At 43.7% G+C, this 20768-nt stretch overlaps 1 protein-coding gene across 6 annotated transcripts in view; it reads left to right on the forward strand.

Annotated features, from left to right (window-relative positions):
• LOC144931539 (uncharacterized) overlaps positions 1 to 9898 on the forward strand; it is a 75785-nt gene extending 65887 nt beyond the window's left edge. For 3 of the 6 annotated variants that reach the window (XM_078855493.1, XM_078855497.1, XM_078855494.1), the window contains exons 13-15: positions 1622 to 1724; positions 3093 to 3196; positions 4715 to 9898. In XM_078855493.1, the coding sequence (XP_078711619.1) occupies positions 1622 to 1724; positions 3093 to 3196; positions 4715 to 4856 (349 nt within the window). In that variant the 3' untranslated portion in view covers positions 4857 to 9898. The remainder of the gene's footprint in view (positions 1 to 1621; positions 1725 to 3092; positions 3197 to 4714) is intronic. The other 3 variants (XM_078855495.1, XM_078855496.1, XM_078855492.1) reach the window with 3 other exon arrangements.
• The last annotated feature ends 10870 nt before the right edge of the window (positions 9899 to 20768 follow it).

Genomic DNA, 20768 nt, shown 5'->3' on the forward strand with positions numbered 1-20768 from the left:
CGAAATAGAATTTAATTTGTTTGAACATTACATTGCTTGTTATTGCGCCGCTTAATTATATTGCCACAGTTGCGTGTCATCCATAACACAATGAGCGTGTGTCACAGGTTAAAAATGTGTTACCTATAACATTATATTATTACTAATATGCACTGCATGTACTTCATTTGAAACACACTGTGTTAATAGCAACAGTGACCCCCACCCTGAATTCCAAAAGATGAATTAAAACTCTTCAAACGCCGCGGATTCGGTGACATTCAGCGAGCCTCTCCCCTCCACTCAGTCTGGCATTGCCCACTACGCAAGCTCAGCCATCCTCTCCATTATTGTTAAGACTCTTGCTGGAAACATCAGCAGTTGAGTAAAAAGGCCAGCGGTTGAACCTTCAATATCTTACGTCTCGGTAACTGTAAAAAAAAGGATGACTTATTAACCGGCTAAAAAGTATTGTCCACCTGCCCCAGGTATTGGAGTTCTATCTGTTAGGAAGTGTAATATCATGCCAATGATCATGTCACCTGGAACACACCCGACCTCGTCAGATCTCCGATGCCAAGCTGGGTTGACCTTAAGATAGTGCTTGGATGGGCGACCACCACGCACAGGTTATCATAGGGCTGCAGTGACGTGTGGTTGGCAGCAGAGGGCAGTACAGCAAAATCCATTGGTGTCTTCTACATCTCTGTCCTCAAATCAGTACCCCCCGACTTAGCGAACCCGCACTGAACAGCATACTGCATTGTGGTCAAATAATCCCAGCAACCTTCTCGGTGTGGCGAGGCTCTCACCGAGCAGTGGATTGACAAAAGGGCTGTTCATGTGCACATGAAAATGATATTGTATTGCACTGGCTATAAAGCTACCCACAGCTTGCGTCTCACACCCTCTGGTGGTGGCAGCATTTTGCCTATGGCCCTCCCGTGCGCGGGCGCGCTGAAACGGATGCCTCGCCATCTCCCTGCCCAATGCGGTATAGGATTGCCGTGGTTCGAGCCCAGTGCGAGTGTATCAATAAATACCCCCTGCTTCAAGGCAGACGTTAAAAGTTCACGTCACGTTATTGGAAAAAGGGGCCAAGTGTGGTGGCGTCACAATCCAAATTGACGAAATTGCTAAATTATTCGCAAACTACATCATTGTTCTTGATTCTTTCGGTAAAGTCACGTAGAAGGGAAATAATAAAATAATAAAAATATGAAACAATAAAATTATCACGACGTTTCAACTGCTGTGGATTTCACACCTGATGATGATTGCTTGTGTTGCAGTCGAAACGTCGTGAGAATTTTATTGTTTTATATTTTTATAATTTCCCTTCTACGTGACTTTACCGAAAGAACCAAGAATATGAATCCCTACAGTCACGAAAGCTTTAAATCTAAATTTAAACTACATCATTGTTAAAAACCGCATAGCAACATCACCCTCTCCTGGCAGATGAATGCCCCTTTGCAGGCCAGTGCTGCGTTCACCTTGTGCCACACAGCTGGGAGGGGTGTCTCTGTTGACCACCCTTCACATTGTAGTGCGCGGCAGGCATGGTATAATTATTAAACGGTGGTCACGATGACGATGCCTTTGCCCAACATTTAATGTCGTACGCCCGTCGCCCCTGCAGGTACGGCACAATCCGGAGCGTGCGCGTCATGCACGAGCGCTACTGTGCCTTCGTCAACTACACGAACGGCGAGGCGGCAGCCAAGGCCATGTCCGCACTGCAGGTTCGCTCCATCGGGGCAGCCCTTAACCCCGCGACGCCTCCACAACCACCCCCGCCACCCGTCGAGTCCTTCGCCCAGTGACTGATCTAGAGCACATCAATTATAATTACAATCACGGCAACATTGTGAGCTGAAATTACAACCACGTACATTGTGATTGCAACTCTTTATGAATGCGTAGTTGACCCCATGTCTGATCTATCGGTGCAACCAAAGCACTGAAGTATGAACATGTATTTCGGATTTGGGAGCAGTTGTCCAGTCGGTCACGGCTTGCGTCGGTGGTAAGTGGCAGCAGAATTTGTCCTTGGCCTAACCTAGGTCAATCAACTGTTGGATGAAGGCCTCACCCTGCTGTGCCCGGTCATGGGGGTTGTTTGATCATATGGAGGCAGTACCGGTTCAGATATCGCTCGTCATAGATATTTGCCATGGCCGAAAATCGAAATTGGGTCCGTTTAGCCTTAAGTACCTGGTACTTGGTGCGGTGTATATTTATGTTGAGACTACAGAGACAAAGGCAGCCAGTAATGGTGCTGGCTACATCACCCCCTCGTCCACCATAACAGCATGAATGGATGTTCACCCTGCATATGGTTGTATAAGGCGGTCTTTGTACGCACCCAAGAGCAGCGCCATCAATTATTGCCAATGGTTACACTTTGCGAGTGTTCTATTTACAGTAATATAGTAATACTTTATATTCTTTGGTTCTTTCGGTAAAGTCACGTCGGTAGAAAAATAAAACAATAAAAAATAATATTCTTGGTTCTTTCCGTAAAGTCACGTAGAAGGGAAATAATAAAATCATATTAGTATAAAACAAAAAAAATTCTCACGACGTTTTATATTAATATTATTTTATTATTTCCCTTCTACGTGACTTTACCGAAAGAACCAAGAATATGAATCCCTGCAGTCACGAAAGCTTTAAATAAAAATAAAAATAATGTTTTATTTTTCTACCTACGTGACTTTACCGAAAGAACCAAAGAGTATGGATTCCTGCATTCACGAAAGCTTCAAATCAAGATAGTAATAATTTATAAATAACTGTTTAAAATAGTAATGTAGTATTCCACCTCGAGTCTGCCATCACACACATTATGTGACCATTCTGCCCAAGCCCTTTTAGCCCTTCAACTTTCAAAACTCCAGATAACCACACCTCCCTGTGGAGACGCAACACCAAGAGTTCGGGTTATATTTGCTTCCAAAGTGCAATTCGAACAATCAATGTAAGGGAGCTATTGTTGCAACTAAGCTTGTCCAGTGACTTACTCTCGTACAATTGTTCTCCTTGCCCCCCCCCCCCCCTATTCAAGCCAGTCTTTATCTATGATCTACTTTGTCCGTTTCCTTCCGCAGGGCTGTGAGGTGGCCAACACTAAGCTTCTCATCAAATACCCGGACCACCACCCCAGCAACACACCGAAGGCGGAGAGCAAGGCGTCTAACATTCCACTGTCGGGGTATTTCTCAGAGCCCACATCGTCATGTCACTCGCCTGAGATGTGTGCCATGTTGTCAAAAAGCACGATTTGGTATTATTTTGTATGTGTTCCAATTAAGGTTGAAAGTGTTAAAGCACTAGCTCTGTTTGTCCGCACTTCTATCTGTAGCAGGGAGTCATGATGAAGGATAATCCAATTAGAACGAATCTTGAGCATGAAGTGGTCTTGCGATTCGGGACTTTCCCTATATAAAACCGGGCACATTGAAAAACAGGACGCCCAAAATCTGGAAATAAAAGCCAGCATTAAATGGATGTTTTAGGCTAAAATGATATCACGTATCATGTGATTGCCTCGCCTCTGCAGATGGCATCATTGTGTGACGTCATCTCATCGTATGGCTTGAAACTTAACGGTTATTTTTAGCCAATTAAATACTTCTAGAACAAACGCGTGTTGTAATGTATTTAGAGAATCCATTCGTATGCGTGGTGTTTATTCCTTGCTTAAAATGCACTGCTGTTTGTTCATGCGTGTCACAGAAAAACAAGCTAAAATGAGGTTTAATTAAAGTCGAATGAAACTTTAATGAATCTCTACACCAATGGAGGTTGCTCCTGCTCTGGCGTTTCGGGGTCTAAAATGCCCCTCCGCGAGTTGTCCACATCGCCAACTCCTGTCCCCGTGTTTAAATCTTCTTGTGCCGAGCGTTTGCCCCACGAGGAGAGGTCCGCTTTCTGGATCAGTTGTCGATCCATCACCGTCTCCACAGTAGCACCGCACTTTTTTCATCTACTTATGAACAACTTCTAGCCTTTTTATGCTATTTAAATGTAGATTTAAATTCTTGTCACCAGTGACTGTCATTAAACTTCCCTTCAATGCCTGCTCATTCCGATACTGGACTGCATAAGGTTCATATTTGTATGTATTTATGGCATGTAACGATGCATGCATTCAAATATTAAGATCAACTATTTGGCAAATAATTCATGCACGAAAGTGCGTCATGATTTATACTTAGTACGAGTAAATTACATGCCTACTCTTTGGTTCTTTCGGTAAAGTCACGTAGGTAGAAATAAAATAAAACAAATCACTATTTCTACCTACATGACTTTACCGAAAGAACCAAAGAGTATGGATTCCTGCAGTCACGAAAGCTTCACATCAAGCTTAAATTACATGATGTTGCAAATTAGGCAAATCCGAATAGTTCCGAAAACAAGGCCAAAAGTGCGTGATTCTCAAATAAAATTGCGACCCCAAAATCATCGAAATTCATTGAATCACTGGGGGGAATTTAATAAAGACATTGATCATGAATTGTTACATTAATCATGAATCAATGCTCGCCTATTTCGAATTCGGTTTATATATCTGCCAACTTCTTTCCTCGCCATTGGTTGTGTGTATTGCCCAACCGAGCTCGACACCGTTCAGATAAACTTCACATTGCGGCTATAAAAGCGGCGGTTTTTTATCGTACGGTGTGCGCGCGTGTGTGCGTGTGCGCTTGTGCATCCCATGTGACAGAGACAAGAAGCGTGGACCAATCAATGGGAATGAGTGTTATTTCTGGCGAACGACTGGATGCACCTTTGAAGACCGTTGCCGGTTTCGCCACGTCCCTGAGAACCGATCCGTTGACCTCAAACCGTGGCAGCGCTTCAAATAGGTCTCGTCTTGTCTCGCAATCTCTCACGTCCTCTTTCTAACAGCAATGTAAAATGAGGGCCATCCTAGAAAATGTTTTAATCCTCACACATATATATGTATATTTAACACGTAGGTTTTCACAGCCAATATTACGATTCTTAATACATTTTTGGGTTAGGCCACATAATTATCGGACCCTTCACCAACAACCGACACAGCCAGATAAATCATTGATTGATTCTGTGCAACATTTTTGTATTGGTTCAGCTCACCAGTAAGGTTGAAGAGCAATTTACAACCATATTTTGCAATTGGATACAATTACGAAATTTACTTGTGAGATGTGTTCTCTAACTTGTGAGCTGTCCAGTGGTGGAAGGTCTTAACAGCACAAATTTAGTCGGATCATTACGTGGCCTAATTCTAAATTCTATCATAAATTAAAAAAAAAGTATATATTTGTTTTATGTAAAATTGCTGCTAATTTCTTTGGATCACTTTACAAGACACTTTTCATAGTTTATATTGTAACTCCTCCCCGCAGATGGCGGGGCACGATCAACGTTAATTCATTTTTCTTATTGTGGTTATCCCACTGCCCTATGAACCTGGCGACCTGAGTTCGATTCTCGCGGGGCCCACAGTTACATCAATGGCAAGTGATGTCCGAACCAGTTTTGGATACATCCCTTCACCAATCTGCACTGATCAGCATGATGAAATATGGCCAAAAAATCATGATAACTGACATGGTGTGAGGAGGCCTTCGTCCAACAGCGAATAGATTCGAGACTGTAAACAACATTATCCACTATCAACTGAACCTTACCTTCTAGACAATACATTTTTGTGAAATTTCAAGTTTTATTCCAGAACGCCCCTCATATGAACCAGTGTATAGTGCAACGTTTATAAAGCAAAAGCGATTAAGTGTTTTCAAGCAACGGGTGAACTGTGCATATGAATTATGTCAAGTGTCGCTGCAAAGCTCGCAAACAACAAATACATTTAAAAATGAGAAAAAAAATTTTACTCAACGACAGATCTTGAGCATTTCTTATATCACACGAGTAAAAGCTACTGTTATTTTAATACAGTTGTAATATGTCTTTTTCAGGGTGGGAAAACTGCCTTAAAACCTCATTGAGTTCATGTTGGAATGTTCGCACTGGGGAATTTGTACAGGACATGATGGGTCAGTGATCAGCGGCTGGTATTGTCACTGAAAAAGCCTCCACATTTTGTCGTTGGTTGGTGTTTGCTGTGTCAACAAAAACAAAATGCCAGCAGTGGATATTCAGGTGTTGCATCATTGATAAGTGTTTTTGTTTGCATCGGTTTTTACCTGCATTGCACTTTTAAAACAGCTGTAATAATCTTAATGTTGTCCTCTTGTTTTAAAATGGCTTAAATTGCAAGGGGGGTGCACCAGATTGTTGTTGACTTCTTCAGCACTGTATTTTATGTTAACGGTGAGAATGATTGCAGGTCAATGAAAATCTTGAGACCTTAATTACTTGGCTTGAAAAAAAATTTCAGTACCTGGCACTCGCCTCATTCTGTAGTTTGCGTGCAACTATTTAAAATCATTATTGTAATCATGTCCGCTGATGATCCTCAGAGCCGCTTTTGTTTTTTCCAATATTCTTGTCTATTGAGTTGCGCTAATTATGCTAATTCAATCCAGGATAAATAATTATGACACAGGCTCACAGAACATGAACTCTTGACATGCATTTTGTCGAGGGCAAAAGCACAGATCTCACAATAGATGCAATAATACATCCGATGAAGAACGAAACAAAATTTAAATTCACGCAAAGAAATATTCTGTTTTTTTATTCTGTCGGACTGTTGGCTTTCCAGACATAGGTTATACAGCAAAATTTGAATAAGCAAATGCAGGACCTGTTTGGACCTTGTGGGTTTTATCAGCAGTCAAGCTTGCAAAGAACTGGTGAACAATCTTCTAAGTCTGGAAGCAATAGGCCAACAGACGAAAACACATTTTGTTTTCGTGTGGGAATTGATAACGAATTTCCCCCCAAATTCCCCACAACTGATCAATGAGTATTACACACACACATTTACACACACACAGGTACTACTGTAGCCCAAAATGTAAGTTCATCATGTGCATATGTTGTTTTTGTTACAATGAAGAAACATCGGTGTTTAAATTTTGTCCTGAAGTTAATCAATTAAAATGACAAGACGATTTTAAGCCTTAGCAATTACAACATAGTGGGCATCGAATGCATACCCACTTGACATAATGCTCGGTTTTATGTCCTCGCAAACATTGGTTACATTTAGTATGCATCCCTCACCAATTGCACTGGCATAAATGTGTGGGATAATATCTAATGCTGAAGGTAATCATGAGTTATTGAATGCAGATGCCTTCTGCATTTTATTGTTATTTGAAGAAGTACACTAACTTTATTTTAGCCATCGGTGGAAAGCCATTTTCCCGATTGCTAACACGTCCGGTGTACCGTATTTCGTCTGCTCCATTGTGTTCGCCCGACCATAAACATTACATTTGCAGTTGCAGGAATTAACTTAAAGCAGGACGTTTGAGCTTCAGTGTCGTCTAGCAAGCGGAGTTGTGTATTTCTCGAAGGTGACATCCGTATCAGCTTAAGGGAAAAAAATATATATAAAATTTCAATTGGTATTGTATTGTAAATATCCACAGTGTACAGCGTCCCAAATATATTAACGCATTAATTTGTCATGATGCGTGCACATTTTGTATTCGTTGGGCCACCCAACAGTTTTGAAAGCAACCCGGACTCTTGAAACTGTTCATCTCCCTTTTCTTTTTTTTTTACTCGCATACGGTAAGAGGAGGGTGGAAGACACATTTGCACGGCAGGTTTAAGTGAAGCCATGTGCACAAATTCCAGTTTTGAAGTCACATTTTCCATACTGATCGGCCAGGTGCATGCGTTTGTCACGACCGACGCGTTAAGAGTGGTGCGGAGTCGAACGCGTTGTGGGAAATAAAGTGTAACAAAAATTACGATATTTAAGAGCGCAAACAAACAATGCACTTGTGTGTGGCGATGTGCGTGTGTGCTAAAAATTGGAATTACTTGAAACCCAGAGTGCCTTATGTGTGAGTGTAGCACGAGAGACCAAATTTGTAAGGTTGAAACAATCAAGGGATTTGTGTTTGTAAGTAGCATTCGTGAAATGAGCAAGTATATATAATAGGAATGTTGCAATCGTCCTAGCATTAGTTTTGTAACTTTATTTGTTATGTAACTATTTTCTTAGTGTTTCCTCGACTATTTTAAATTATAACAAAGGTATATAAAGCAAGATTTATAATATACTATACGTGTTCGACTAAACATTAACGTATTTCCTTTTGTGCTTAGAAATAAAGGGGGGGGGGACTGCTGCCTTTCTGCTCGAGATGGGTCATTCCTTAGCACACTCACTGGTAGAATAATTCTGTATCGGCATGGCCGCAGCCACATTCCGTGAGCCACCTCTCATCCCTTAAGCATTCCTCGCTTGACGGTCGGTGCAAGAAATAGTACGTCCTACACGTTCAAAACTGGACTGATCGTCGAAAATTTGGGAAGGCCGTTGATAGACCCCATTGGTTTATACCATATGCGCTGTTGTACAGAATGTTTTTTGTCTTAATTTGTTTTCTTCCTTTGTGTAATACGCAATGTATTATTTTGTTATCCACATTTGTGCTTCATAAGGAATGTTGCGTTTCAATCCGAATATCTAGTCCTTGTTTAATAGCAAGTTGTTGATACTGTATGTTGTACTGGCTAGTGCAAGCTATGAGCTGTATTAAAACCAGGTGTTGCGAACGTTTGCTTTGTTTACAAATACGCCGATGTTTTAAATCCTAAACCACTAATTGCATTTGCCGTTGTGAAATGTGCATCGCAGCGCAGTGTCCCACAACCCTGATTTAGAAACGAGTGCAGTTCTCAAACAGTTTATTTGAGTAAAAAAAAAGTTTTGTTTTAGCAAGGTATAAGAATTCGACGTTTTATAGAAAACAAAAACTATTGATTTAGTTCGGTAATACATCTTAATGCAGGTTTTGATACATTGAGAACATTGTAATTAGTATATAAAAATGTATTTTTCAGGGCTGTCAAGTGACATGCATTGCATTTATTACACGCATTTCAGCCCTTTTGCACGCTCGTATGATAACGCACTAACACCATGTGCAGTATGCCCAGCCCCTTAGGCCAGGGGTTAAGGAACCTGCTATCCATGGGCCAGATATGACCCACAACTTAATTTTAATAGGCTCACGGCCCCTTAAGCCCTTTCACTTAAAAATGACCCGAAAATATTATTTATAAATCACTGCAAGCATAGGTACTTTCTGACCCGCCCCTTACTGGACATTGTAAAAAAAAAGCTTCATATCTCATCGGATTTCTCCAGGATAAATAATCATAATCGGGTACGAGAGGGGGTTGTATTTTCGACCTGTGAACATCGGTTTCACATTTTTGCATGGTCATTCACCCCTGTCACTGCAGGACCTATTCCATTGACAACATTTACCTAGGTGTGTTCATGTGTTGTCCATCACAGGTATTTTTAAATTCCTAGTCGGCCCTCCGTAATGAAAATATTCCAAATACGTGCTTTAGGGCGACATGCAAAACGCGCCTCGCATAGAAAACCAGGCCTAAAGCGTACACCAGCAACCTCTAACCAGACCACCAGTTTAGACAAATTACATTTACCACCAATGTCGCCTCAAATAATCACGATCTTTAACTCTGCAAACTTGACAGTCCTGTAGGGTTTTCCCCAAACACTGTACTTTTAGCATTTTTTTCTTCAAAGTATTTAAATCACTAAGGCTCCTGCATGTTGCAGATATAGTTTTATTTGGTATGGTCTGTTGCAAAGATCCGTTTCATGTTGTGTGCTACGGTACAGTTTTGTTGAGAATACGCCATCGACCGTGATTTATGTCTGACAAGTGGTTTGTTTCTCCATCCACTTGAAATAAACAACATCCTATGTTTTCCCTTTCGCAATTGTCTCTTCGTTTTAGTAACGTAAGAAGGCCTCGATTATCGTACGTGCTTCTTTAAAAAAATTACAATTGGAACAATAATAGTACGCATTTTTAAATCCTTTATATTAAGTTCGCTTGCTTGCTTAGGACCGTGCAAATCTTTCGGTCGTTTTTTAACCCACTTCTCGTGATCCAATCGAGCTGATATTTTGCACACAGACTCGTTGTGCGTGACAATTTATTTTCGTGAAAATTTTTTTCCAAAATTTTTCACTTTTCAGGAAACATTTTTTTTCATATTTAATTTAAAATACCAATGTGATAAAAAATGAAACTCTTACTCAAGAAAAACAGAAATTAATAATAAAATAAAACCGATGCCCCGCATATAAAGGATTTATAGTGAAAAACTTTGTTTTTACGGGTTAATTTTTTCAGGGATTGGTAAACTTTTTACACGTGAATTCACTTCGTGCCCAGTTTTATATTTACTGCATGCAGTTCCCAAAATCTGTTCGACCTAATGTCAACCCCAAAAGTGCACATTCATCTCTGCAAAACGAGCTTGGTAACGTGTTGGCAGCTGGACAATGGTGGAGTCGGTAATTATTCTTGTGCCTATTCTATACACATTCTTTAAAAAAGGTGGAGTCACAATTATTAAAGCAATCCTATTGCACAACACCATTGCAATATATCTGAGAATGGCTATTCTTAGTCTAATGCAGGCATGTGAGGAATTGTAATAGGTTAGAAAACCGGGAATGCTCAGGTCAATGAACTAACTGCAGTTTAAGCTCCGGAGGTTGCGTTGCAGAATTAACAGTGCTACCTTGGGGCACATTTGTAGATTTATCACCTGCCTCAATAGAACGGCCAAAGCCACGTCTTCCTATGTACACCGATTGCATATCGTGCACATGTATAAAGGTGAAGGTTCAGGGTAAAGTGTGCTTTTGGAATTGCTGAATACAAAAACACCTTTTGACATGATCCGAATTGAATCTGTAAGTTCCACTTTTAAATTACAAGGGCATCATAGTCTTAGGATATACATGGTTGTGGCGATGATTTGTAATCTGTACGAATCTGTGTACGTGTAAAAGATCCCACGACGAATGTACTTCACAAGTAGGGTTTTCACGTCTTTAGGTACAAAACAATTGGACATATCAAGAGATGGAAAACAAAAATATCTCACGGTGCCAGAAGAGGGGGGAGCACTACATTTAAATGCGTCGTCTTCAGCGGTGTGTTATTCCGCAACTGACGACAACCAGGACTTTTATTCCGTCTGCAGGAAGACGTCACCGATTTCCCAGGACAACGGCTACCTCAAAAAGAGGGCGATCCTGGCAAAACCCAAGACTGTTGGCTACCCTCTTCTCGCCACGAGAGTAGCCCATTGTCAGCAGATGGCGGCAGGCAAGCGTTGAGAATTTGCTGAAATTGAGGACACCTCCGTGCGATCGCTCGCCAGGGTTTATCCACCGGTGTGCCGAGCTGGAACGGGGCGGGGGGGACCTCCAGACAGAAACATAACATCGTCTTGGTTCTTTCGGTAAAGTCACGTAGAATGGAAATAATAAAATAATAAAAATAAAACAATACAATTATTCTCACGACGTTTCGGCCACAACTCAGTCTGAGTCGGACGCTGTCTACTCGACAGACCTGCTCTCCACCTGAGGACTGACTCTGTCTACTTGACAGACCTGCTCTCCACCTGAGGACGGCTGCTTGCGTTGTGGCCGAAACGTGAGAATTATTTTATTATGTTTTATTTTTATTATTTCCATTCTACGTGACTACCGAAAGAACCAAGAAGATGAATCCCTGCAGTCACGAAAGCATTAAATCGAAAGAAACATCACTTTTGTGGAGGGCTCGCTCGGTTGTCGAGGGCAGCATGCCAATAAGTAATTCAACTTAATTGCGAAAGGTTGACCCTTGATGATGAATAGGAGCGTCCTCATGTGTCTTGAAGATTAAAATGTTCAATCGGTGCACACTGCCAGTTTCGACATACGATTAACGAACGCGAACACTGACGAAGATGATAATGGAACAACTTGAAAAATGTGCAAAAAACGCGCAGATTAGATGCATGCTTGGAATTGCGCCGAGAGACAGAAAGAGGGGCACATTGATCTGGTAAAAAACACAAAATCAGAGGCATCATATTGATTGTTAAGACAGCAAGTGGGCTTTGGCAGGACACATTGTGGCTACAAGGGATGATGGCTGGTGATTGAGACTAAAGACGGAGTGGCAGGTAAAGTATAGAACATGCCTGAGAGGATGTCCACCGTGGAGAGGGGAGGTCCTCCTAAAGTTTAAAGATTATTAATTGGGGTGTATTATTTCGATTTAAAGCTTTCGTGACTGCAGGGATTCATCTTCTTGGTTCTTTCGGTAAAGTCACGTAGAAGAGAAATAATAAAATAATAAAAATAATGAGAATTATTTTACACCATTGGAACCTCATTTGCCAGTAAAAAATATGATAATTTGTAAAAAAAAAAAAGGTGTCAGTTTTGTTGCCAGATAGAAGGGTAAAAAACCAATTATCGAGAATAATTTTATTGTTTTATTTTTATTATTTCCCTTCTACGTGACTTTACCGAAAGAACCAAAAAGATGGGGTGTATTACATAAAAAAAATCATCAAATGTATTTTCAACCGTAAATAAAACACTGGACCAATGTTTGTGCTCGTTAAGGGGGCGTGGGTGGGTCAGAGACGACCACCTCTCTCGCTGGATCCAGCCACGTGGTGGGTTAAACCATCGTGAGACAAAACAGGGACGAGCTCGGATCGGGAGGGATAAGCTAAGTCTGAGGCTGGCATGTTCCTGCCTCTATAGTAGTAGTAGTGCACCTTTTGTATCGTGTATCTGATGCCACATCTACACCTGTGTTCACACGTCCCGGGACACCGCCGCTTATCGGGCAAAGCGATCGGAAGTTCAGTCACGCTGCTGGGTCAGTGCAGCCGAGTTACGAGCTGAAGTTGTGGAAACAACGCATACGTTGGCATGGGAACCAATGGGAACCAATGGGTATTTTTTTCCCCCTTTTTGAAGACAACACACCTCTTGATAATGTTAATGCCTCTGGCGAGGTTGGGATTAGTGGTTGGCCCCCACTAATCTTCAGATTGTGGCGCACGAAAGGCTGCTTAAACACTGCGACCTCACTGGGTAGGTCTTGAAGGATTACCATTATATTTTACGCTGAACCAACAATGTATTAGCTCTCAGACCTGTATCACTAAAGGGCGAATTGTGGTGCACAGAAGCTTCTGAATAGCCGATGGCTCTTCTTGATAGATGGCTGCACACGCGCACAAACACACACCACGCTGCACCCAGCAGACACTGCGTCTCTGACAACTTCTCAAAAGGACTCGGAGGTTAGGGTTGTGCTTTTTTACGTCGACATTTAATTAACCCACACTGTCACCATCAACATTACGAACTTTTCCCAACACAACCAGATGAGACAACACTCCAGACAAATGTGTTTTTGCGAGGCAGATGTTATTGATTGCCAAGGGAAATCCATGCAGACATAATGGTGAATGCTAAAGTTATCAAATAATGCTGTCTAGACGGCAAGAAGACGAAACGGGGATTTCACTTCCGCTATTTAAACACACGGTTCACTCGTCATCATCATGTCATCATCTATCCACTGCTGCTTGAAGACCTCCCCAAGTTCTTGCCATCCCTCACGGTCACGTGATGCGACAATACGTCTCGATCCTGCACATGAACCAACCATTCTGATTCAAGCCGCTCCGTTTCCACGGTGGATGTCCACCCTCGGCCGTGTTCCTTCCTTTGACTGCCACTCCAACATCAAGTCTCGGTCAGAGGGCATAGTCCCTTTTAGCGACGGGTCCTTCCCAAGCACTGACATTTCTGAACGGGTCAATATGTCTCTCTAACTTTTGTACGTTCTCTCACTGTCTTGTCTCTCATCGTCATTCCAAACATGCACCTCCCCATGTTGATTTACACATATTTTTCAGCTTTTGTTTAAACGTATTTGCCAGTGTCCAGGTTGCCAATACATACTTCCATAGCAGGTAATATGCACTGATTGAAAACTTGATTACGGAGGCAGATTGGTACGTGGCTTTTCACGACGTCCTTTGCGGTATGAAGAATGGGAAAGCTGCTGGACTGGATGGAATAAACTACGGATGTCGTCAAAGATGTGGGACGGACTTTCGGAACATTTGCAAAACTGTTTACGAAATGTCAACACAGACGGTCGACATATGGTAAATGTTTGAAACTTTTATCAAGGGGATTTATTTGTATACGCCGTAAATGTCGTTTTAAATAAGCGTGCCCTCACGAAACTTTATCAATAGTTGTGACTCAAAAAAAGTTAGGGATTACAAATTTTAACCCAAAAAAGTATTTGAAATGATAACATTCAGTGGCGTTTATACGCCTGGTGAGGCGGGCATTTTTATATATACAAAAACACATTCTGATTCAAGTTGCCAAATTCTGTTACAAAAAATGTTAACACGTGGAAAATGCTAAGAGCTGTTGGGCTGTAATGTAACTACATAAAAAAAACATGGACTTTGTGTCAGAGTGACTTATTTACTTCTACAACGTATTTGGGGGCTTTTGCTACGATCGTGGCCATTTTCCACATTACGTCAATGTTTGTTGACAGCGGAGAGAATGAAAACGCAGCTGAGCGAGATGTCCCCAACCCCGCCAGCACGGCTCGCTTTCGTTTGCCTCGGCTGTCGATGCGCCGACGAGGATTCATTTCCACGTCTCAAACATCAGCTGCGAGAACCAGCGAGCCTTCTAACCCCACATCCCACCAATGGCGTATTAACAATAACCACTCTTCTGGCTGGGGGGACCAGCTAAATGCCGTGCCAGAAGCAACTGTCCCACTCCAATCATTGCACCGACGCACACTGAAGGCAGAGAGCGAAACCCACCAAGGAGTGGCTGATACAATTACCTTGTGTTATGTCCGTACTTTGCTCAGCTACTGAAGGGATCAAAGTATTGAATTAAAGAGGCAGACGAGAGCAGGTGGAAGTGCTTTGACTGGTATGCAATTGATCGTGAAAAGTAAACAACCCAATGTGCCCTGCAGAAGGCAAGTCTCTTTTTTCCGACATCAGTGTGCACTGCTGCTATGTGACACGTGATTCAGTAGCATGGTATTTAACGAAGAATATGGAACCAACAATGTAAAGTTGCGCAGTGAATCATGGGAAGATGCCCCCTTGCAGTTACACTGATACAGAAAAAGGCACACGTGGCAAAGATACCATACACAGTAAAGTCACGTAGAAGGGAAACAATAAAATAAAAAACAATACAATTCTCACGACGTTTCGACAGCAGAAAGAACCAAAAATATGAATCCCTGCAGTCACGAAATCTTTAAATCAAAATTTTGACCATACACAGGTTAATGAGATGGTTGAAACGAAATGAAAGTGGCTCTGGATTAGGACGTGTCATGGCTAGACGATAACTGACGGTTACAAATAATCACACATTGGCAAGCCAAGGAATGGAATGCGTCCGAGGGTCACGTCAAACGTGGAGATGGAGCAACGAAATCAGTTCGTGCGCAGGTGCTGGGCGAGTTACTACATCGCAGGTTCGTGAGTGGGTGGCGCCTGCTTCGGGAGGCCTTCATCCAGCAGTGGATTATTCGTGGCTGATTATGATGATCTAAATGTCTAACACTAAAAGCGCCGCGCCCGGGCGTGTGTCGTCTGTTTGTGCACCTAGCCTGGCACAAGCGCCGTGGTGACGTCAACGCCACTTGGTGTCGGTTGCTGTTGGAACGTACCAAGGAGTTACTGATGAGCGCTGTGCGGGTTGAAGGGTTTGTGACTCTCTCCCATCCTCTGCTGCTTTTTCTATTCCGCGCGTAATCGGGCAATCTCTGTCCAGGAGCTAAATTCCAACGTCGCGAGGTCTTCTTACTCGCCGCGGCGAGAGGGCGCTTCAGGAGAGAGAATGGGAGAGAGAATGTGAGAGAGAGAGAGTTGGTGGAGTTTTTGGCTGCTGCTCCTCCTCCTCCGTCGAAGGAGCGCAGACGACAGCGGAGTCCGCGACGAGAGGTCTTCTTTGTGGCTGCTCTCGCCCCGCTCGTCGTGTGGGCCGAAATTGAAAGTCGGATCCCAGGTAGGACGACGATCACCGGTCCCGTGCTTGCAACCTCGCGGCGGGTGGCAGGGAGGGAGATGGGCACCCTCCGTGGGTTGGGTGCGGCACAAATTGCCAATAAATAAAACGCCACTTAAAATTCGCCACTTTTTTATTTTTTCCCCTCCCCCCCCCCCACAAAAAGTAATGAATGGCGTGTTGACTTTTTTGTTATTTTTTTTTAAATAATCAGGTTTAAGAAAAAAATGTATTCGGCAAATTTCGCTGACTTTCCGACAGACCTGGTCTTCACCTGAGGACGGCTGCTTGCGTTGTGGCCGAAACGTCGTGAGAATAATTTTATTATGTTTAATTTTTATTATTTTATTATTTCCCTTCTACGTGACTTTACCGCAAGAACCAAGAAGATATTCGGCAAATGTTGAGGTGTGGCGCCGTCCCAACGCCCCACACAGAGCAGCAGCCGTCACTGGATAATGATGCTGCTGTATAGTGCATCCCCTTGTGTCAATCCACTGCTGGATGAGTGCCTCTCCACACATTTTGCTGTGAGGATTGTTTTGGCCACCACGCTTCACGCTGGTCCGTGCGGGTTATTGAAGGCGGGGGGGAGCGTAGAAGTGGAGGACAACAATGAATGTTGCCTCAATGCCTCCCTCTCTTGCTATACCCCCCTCGTCAGCACGGCGGCCCAATGATGGTGGTGGTGGCGGACATCCATCCAAGCACTATCCAGGCTTATGAGATCTGACCGGATCGGGCGGATTCTTCCTGGTTGCTCATAATAAGCAAGCCGGTTTAATATCGTCGAGTGCATGGGTCGGCAAGCTAAATAACACGAGGAGCCAAGATTTCAAGAGGTCGCAATCAGTGCGGGATTAAGCTAGTGCGGGGCCTGTAATTTATGTTATAAAGGGGCCCTAAATAAAAAATATTTATATACACAAATATTAAAATAAAAAATGTACTTGCATAGTAAAGTCATTTTATTTGTTCAGTTGCTATACAGCCAGATAATACGACAAATCGCTAACCTTGAACACCCAGTCGTTCATAAAAGTTTAAGGCAGTATAGTACTACAGTAATAGAGCAAGTGTAGAATCACTGAAGCGGAATTGATAGCTTGAAAGCATTAGGCGCGGGGCCCTTGAAAATGCGGGGCCCGTAGCATTTGTAGCTACTTTTGCTCCGAGGATAATCCGGCACTGGTCGCAATGATTGTGAACACGAGGGGCTGTAGCCCAAGGGCCTCCACGAGCTAGAGGGCCTCCAGATATTAAGTGAAATGTTATTTCATTTGTGAATTCTGAATTTTATTTGTTGTTAGCCTTGTAAAAAAAAGAACATTTCATTTTTCTTTAACTTTGTTTTCCTTTTGAAAATATTACTGGGGGCCTCACAGTACCTGTAGCCCAGGGGCCTACAAAATATTAATCCGGCCCTGGTTCTGATGTATAATAATAAGTAGAGCGTATTATATATTGCCCATGCATTTGACTCACGTACCACACTAGGATTGCTTATCCTTGTTCTCCTCTCCCCCGGCATGATCTCATCGTATCGTCAGCCCGACATGCCTCCCTCCCAGTAGTGCTCCCCAAACGCAAGATTTCCAATGCGTTCTCCGTGAGTCAGAGGAGCCAAATTCTCCTACCGCACGGCGCATTCCTGGGCTCCCAGCGACAGCATTCAACGACCAAAGCACATTCGTGTGCCCGGAACTTTCCTGGAGTTTTCTGAAGGACGGAACGATCACTCGCGGAGTCGCGGGCGGTTTTTAACAGATGTGTCCAATGCAAGCAAGATCGTTCCGTTTTGTTCCTGGGAAAGCGCTCGAGGCGTCGCGCCAAATGAGTTTCCACAGGGTCCTTTCCCTCACTCCGACTTCTATATGCAAAACAGCCTTATGTAATAGGAATGCAACTCACTACGGATGTATGCCAACGGCTAGAATGGCTCACTGGCTAGAGCATCTTGGCTTGGCTCATAGTGTAGTGAGGCCGTGGGTTCAAATCCCGGGCAGGGTCGGCCTCGTTAAATGGAATGAGTCCAGTCCTGGTGAATGCGAGCCAGTGAGGCGATGAGCAACAATTAGTCCGTCTGAACAGACAAGTCCCTGTCGTAGGAACGTGTAAATGCAATACATGTTAATAGCCCACAGAGATGAGCACTGCCCAACTCGTGTTACGTTCAATAATGAAGCCCTTGGTCTTATTTGTTGACAATTGCCCTTGATAAAATGGCAGTTAGACTAAGTTGTGTGTCCGCGTAGCAGCTTGGGATAGTTTAGCGTCTAGAGCACTCTGGTCCATGTCAAAAGCTGTGCAAACAAGCGTGAAGAGATGCACGCTTGGGAGTATAACTCGTTTTATTTAGCGAATGCTATTTCACGCGACTTCCCACAGTCAAAACAGCAGATACATTTACTATTTTTTTTTGTAAATGTTCTTTGCGTGAACGTCAGAGATATTCTGCAGTCTCCCCCTCCTGCACTACGCTGAGAGAGACAGAACGCGTGCGATCAGATAACGTACCAACAAATATATTCAGAGACATCGTAGATACCTTCAATGGAAGTTCGCGGGGCTTTTGGGTAGGCAACGTTACTCGATGGCAGTGGTCGAGACGAACAACGGCATGACATCTTCTTGGTTCTTTCGGTAAAGTCACGTAGAAGGGAAATAATAATAAAATAATAAAAATAAAACATAATAAAATACAATTCTCACGACGTTTCGGCCACAACGCAAGCAGCCGTCCTCAGGTGAAGAACAGGTCTGTCGGAAAGACATTCAGACGCTGTCTGAATGTGGCCGAAACGTCGTGAGAATAATATTTTATTATGTTTTATTATTATTTTATTATTTCCCTTCTACGTGACTTTACCGAAAGGACCAAGAAGATGAATCCCTGCAGTCATGAAAGCTTTAAATCGAAATTTAACGGCATGACAGCGACATGCGGGGACGCTCCCGAGAGGACCTTCGCTGCGGAGATGGAGCGAGGGAATCGGCTCGAATACGGTACAGTGTCGCATCGCCGCGAGACTGTGAGATGATGGCGGCTTTAGGGAGGCTTCCATCCAGCAGTAGAGAGAGATCGTGGATGATGTTTGTACGTCGAACTTATTTCGCACCGCACTGAGGCAACCGCGCTAAATTGGACGGCGGTGATGATGATGATGGTAAGTTGCCGAAAAACAAATTGGAGTTAAAATTTTCAATTCCTCACGTTAGAGTTCTTTTTGTGCTGATGTTTATTGGTTTCCCGTCATGTTGATGACCGAGATCACTCGCGAATGAGACTCCATCCTCGTCTCCTGAGAGTCCCCACCTGGTTCAACAAAATAAACTTGAAGCTGCGCCGGCGTTATTTATCGATGTGGTGTAGCAATTTTGTTACGAAACTTTGAATACATATTAAAAAAATGAAAACATCACAGAACGTACAAAAAAAACACTTATTGGTGTCGCTGGCAATGGCGGGATATGAATCTTGGCTGTACACATTTAAGTTGGTCATCCTCTGCAGGAACACTTTGTGTCTCAAAACAGTGCCTTGGCAACGATCCAAAAGTTATTTTTCTTATTTTCCATGCGTCTGATTTTGCCATCATAGCAAAATCTCAGAACCGCAAAAAAAGTTTAACTCTGCCCTTCCCCCAACCTCCTCCTCCTCCATGCCTCCCTAAGCCGTACCGCTCATCCACCCCCTTCCCCCCAGTTCCCACCCTGCTCTCTGTCATAGGGCTAGGGTCTGGGCATACAGAGAGCAACCAACACGTGTTTAAAGTGTAAAGGTTGAGAATGAGAACTGGCACCTTTATTCCCGCGTCTGCCTCCACCGCCAACACTCAAACACACTCCCCCAGCCAACCACACACCCACCCACCTAGCAATCAATCCAGCCACACACACATCCATCCAACCACACACCCACACACCCAGCAATCAATCCTGCCACCCAACCAACCACACATCCAGGCAAACACACACCCACCCATCTAGCAATCAATCCCGCCATCCACCCAACCAACCACACATCCAGGCAAACACACACCCACCCACCCAGAAATCAATCCCGCCATCCATCCACCCAACCAACCACACATCCAGGCAAACACACACCCACCCACCCAGAAATCAATCCCGCCATCCATCCACCCAACCAACCACACATCCAGGCAAACACACACCCACCCAACCAGCAATCAATCCCGCCATCCATCCATCCACCCAACCAACCACACATCCAGGCAAACACACACCCACCCACCCAGAAATCAATCCCGCCACCCACCCAACCAACCACACATCCAGCCAACCACACACCCACCTACTCAACCACACACCCACACACCCATCAATCAATCCTGCCATCCACCCAACCAACCACACATCCAGCCAACCACACACCCACCCACCCAGCAATCAATCCCACCATCCATCCAACCAACCACACATCCAGGCAAACACACACCCACTCACCCAGAAATCAATCCCGCCACCCACCCAACCAACCACACATCCAGCCAACCACACACACACCCACCCAGCAATCAATCCCGCCATCCACCCAACCAACCACACATCCAGGCAAACACACACACCCACCTACCCAACCACACATCCACCCACCCAGCAATCCGGTCACACACCCAACCATCCACACGTGCACCCAACCACAACCACCCTCACCCCTCCCACCCACGCATTCACCCAGCCAGCCAGA

The sequence above is a fragment of the Lampetra fluviatilis genome, chromosome 4, assembly GCF_964198595.1.
Source record: "Lampetra fluviatilis chromosome 4, kcLamFluv1.1, whole genome shotgun sequence".
In the NCBI taxonomy this organism is placed as follows: domain Eukaryota; kingdom Metazoa; phylum Chordata; class Hyperoartia; order Petromyzontiformes; family Petromyzontidae; genus Lampetra; species Lampetra fluviatilis.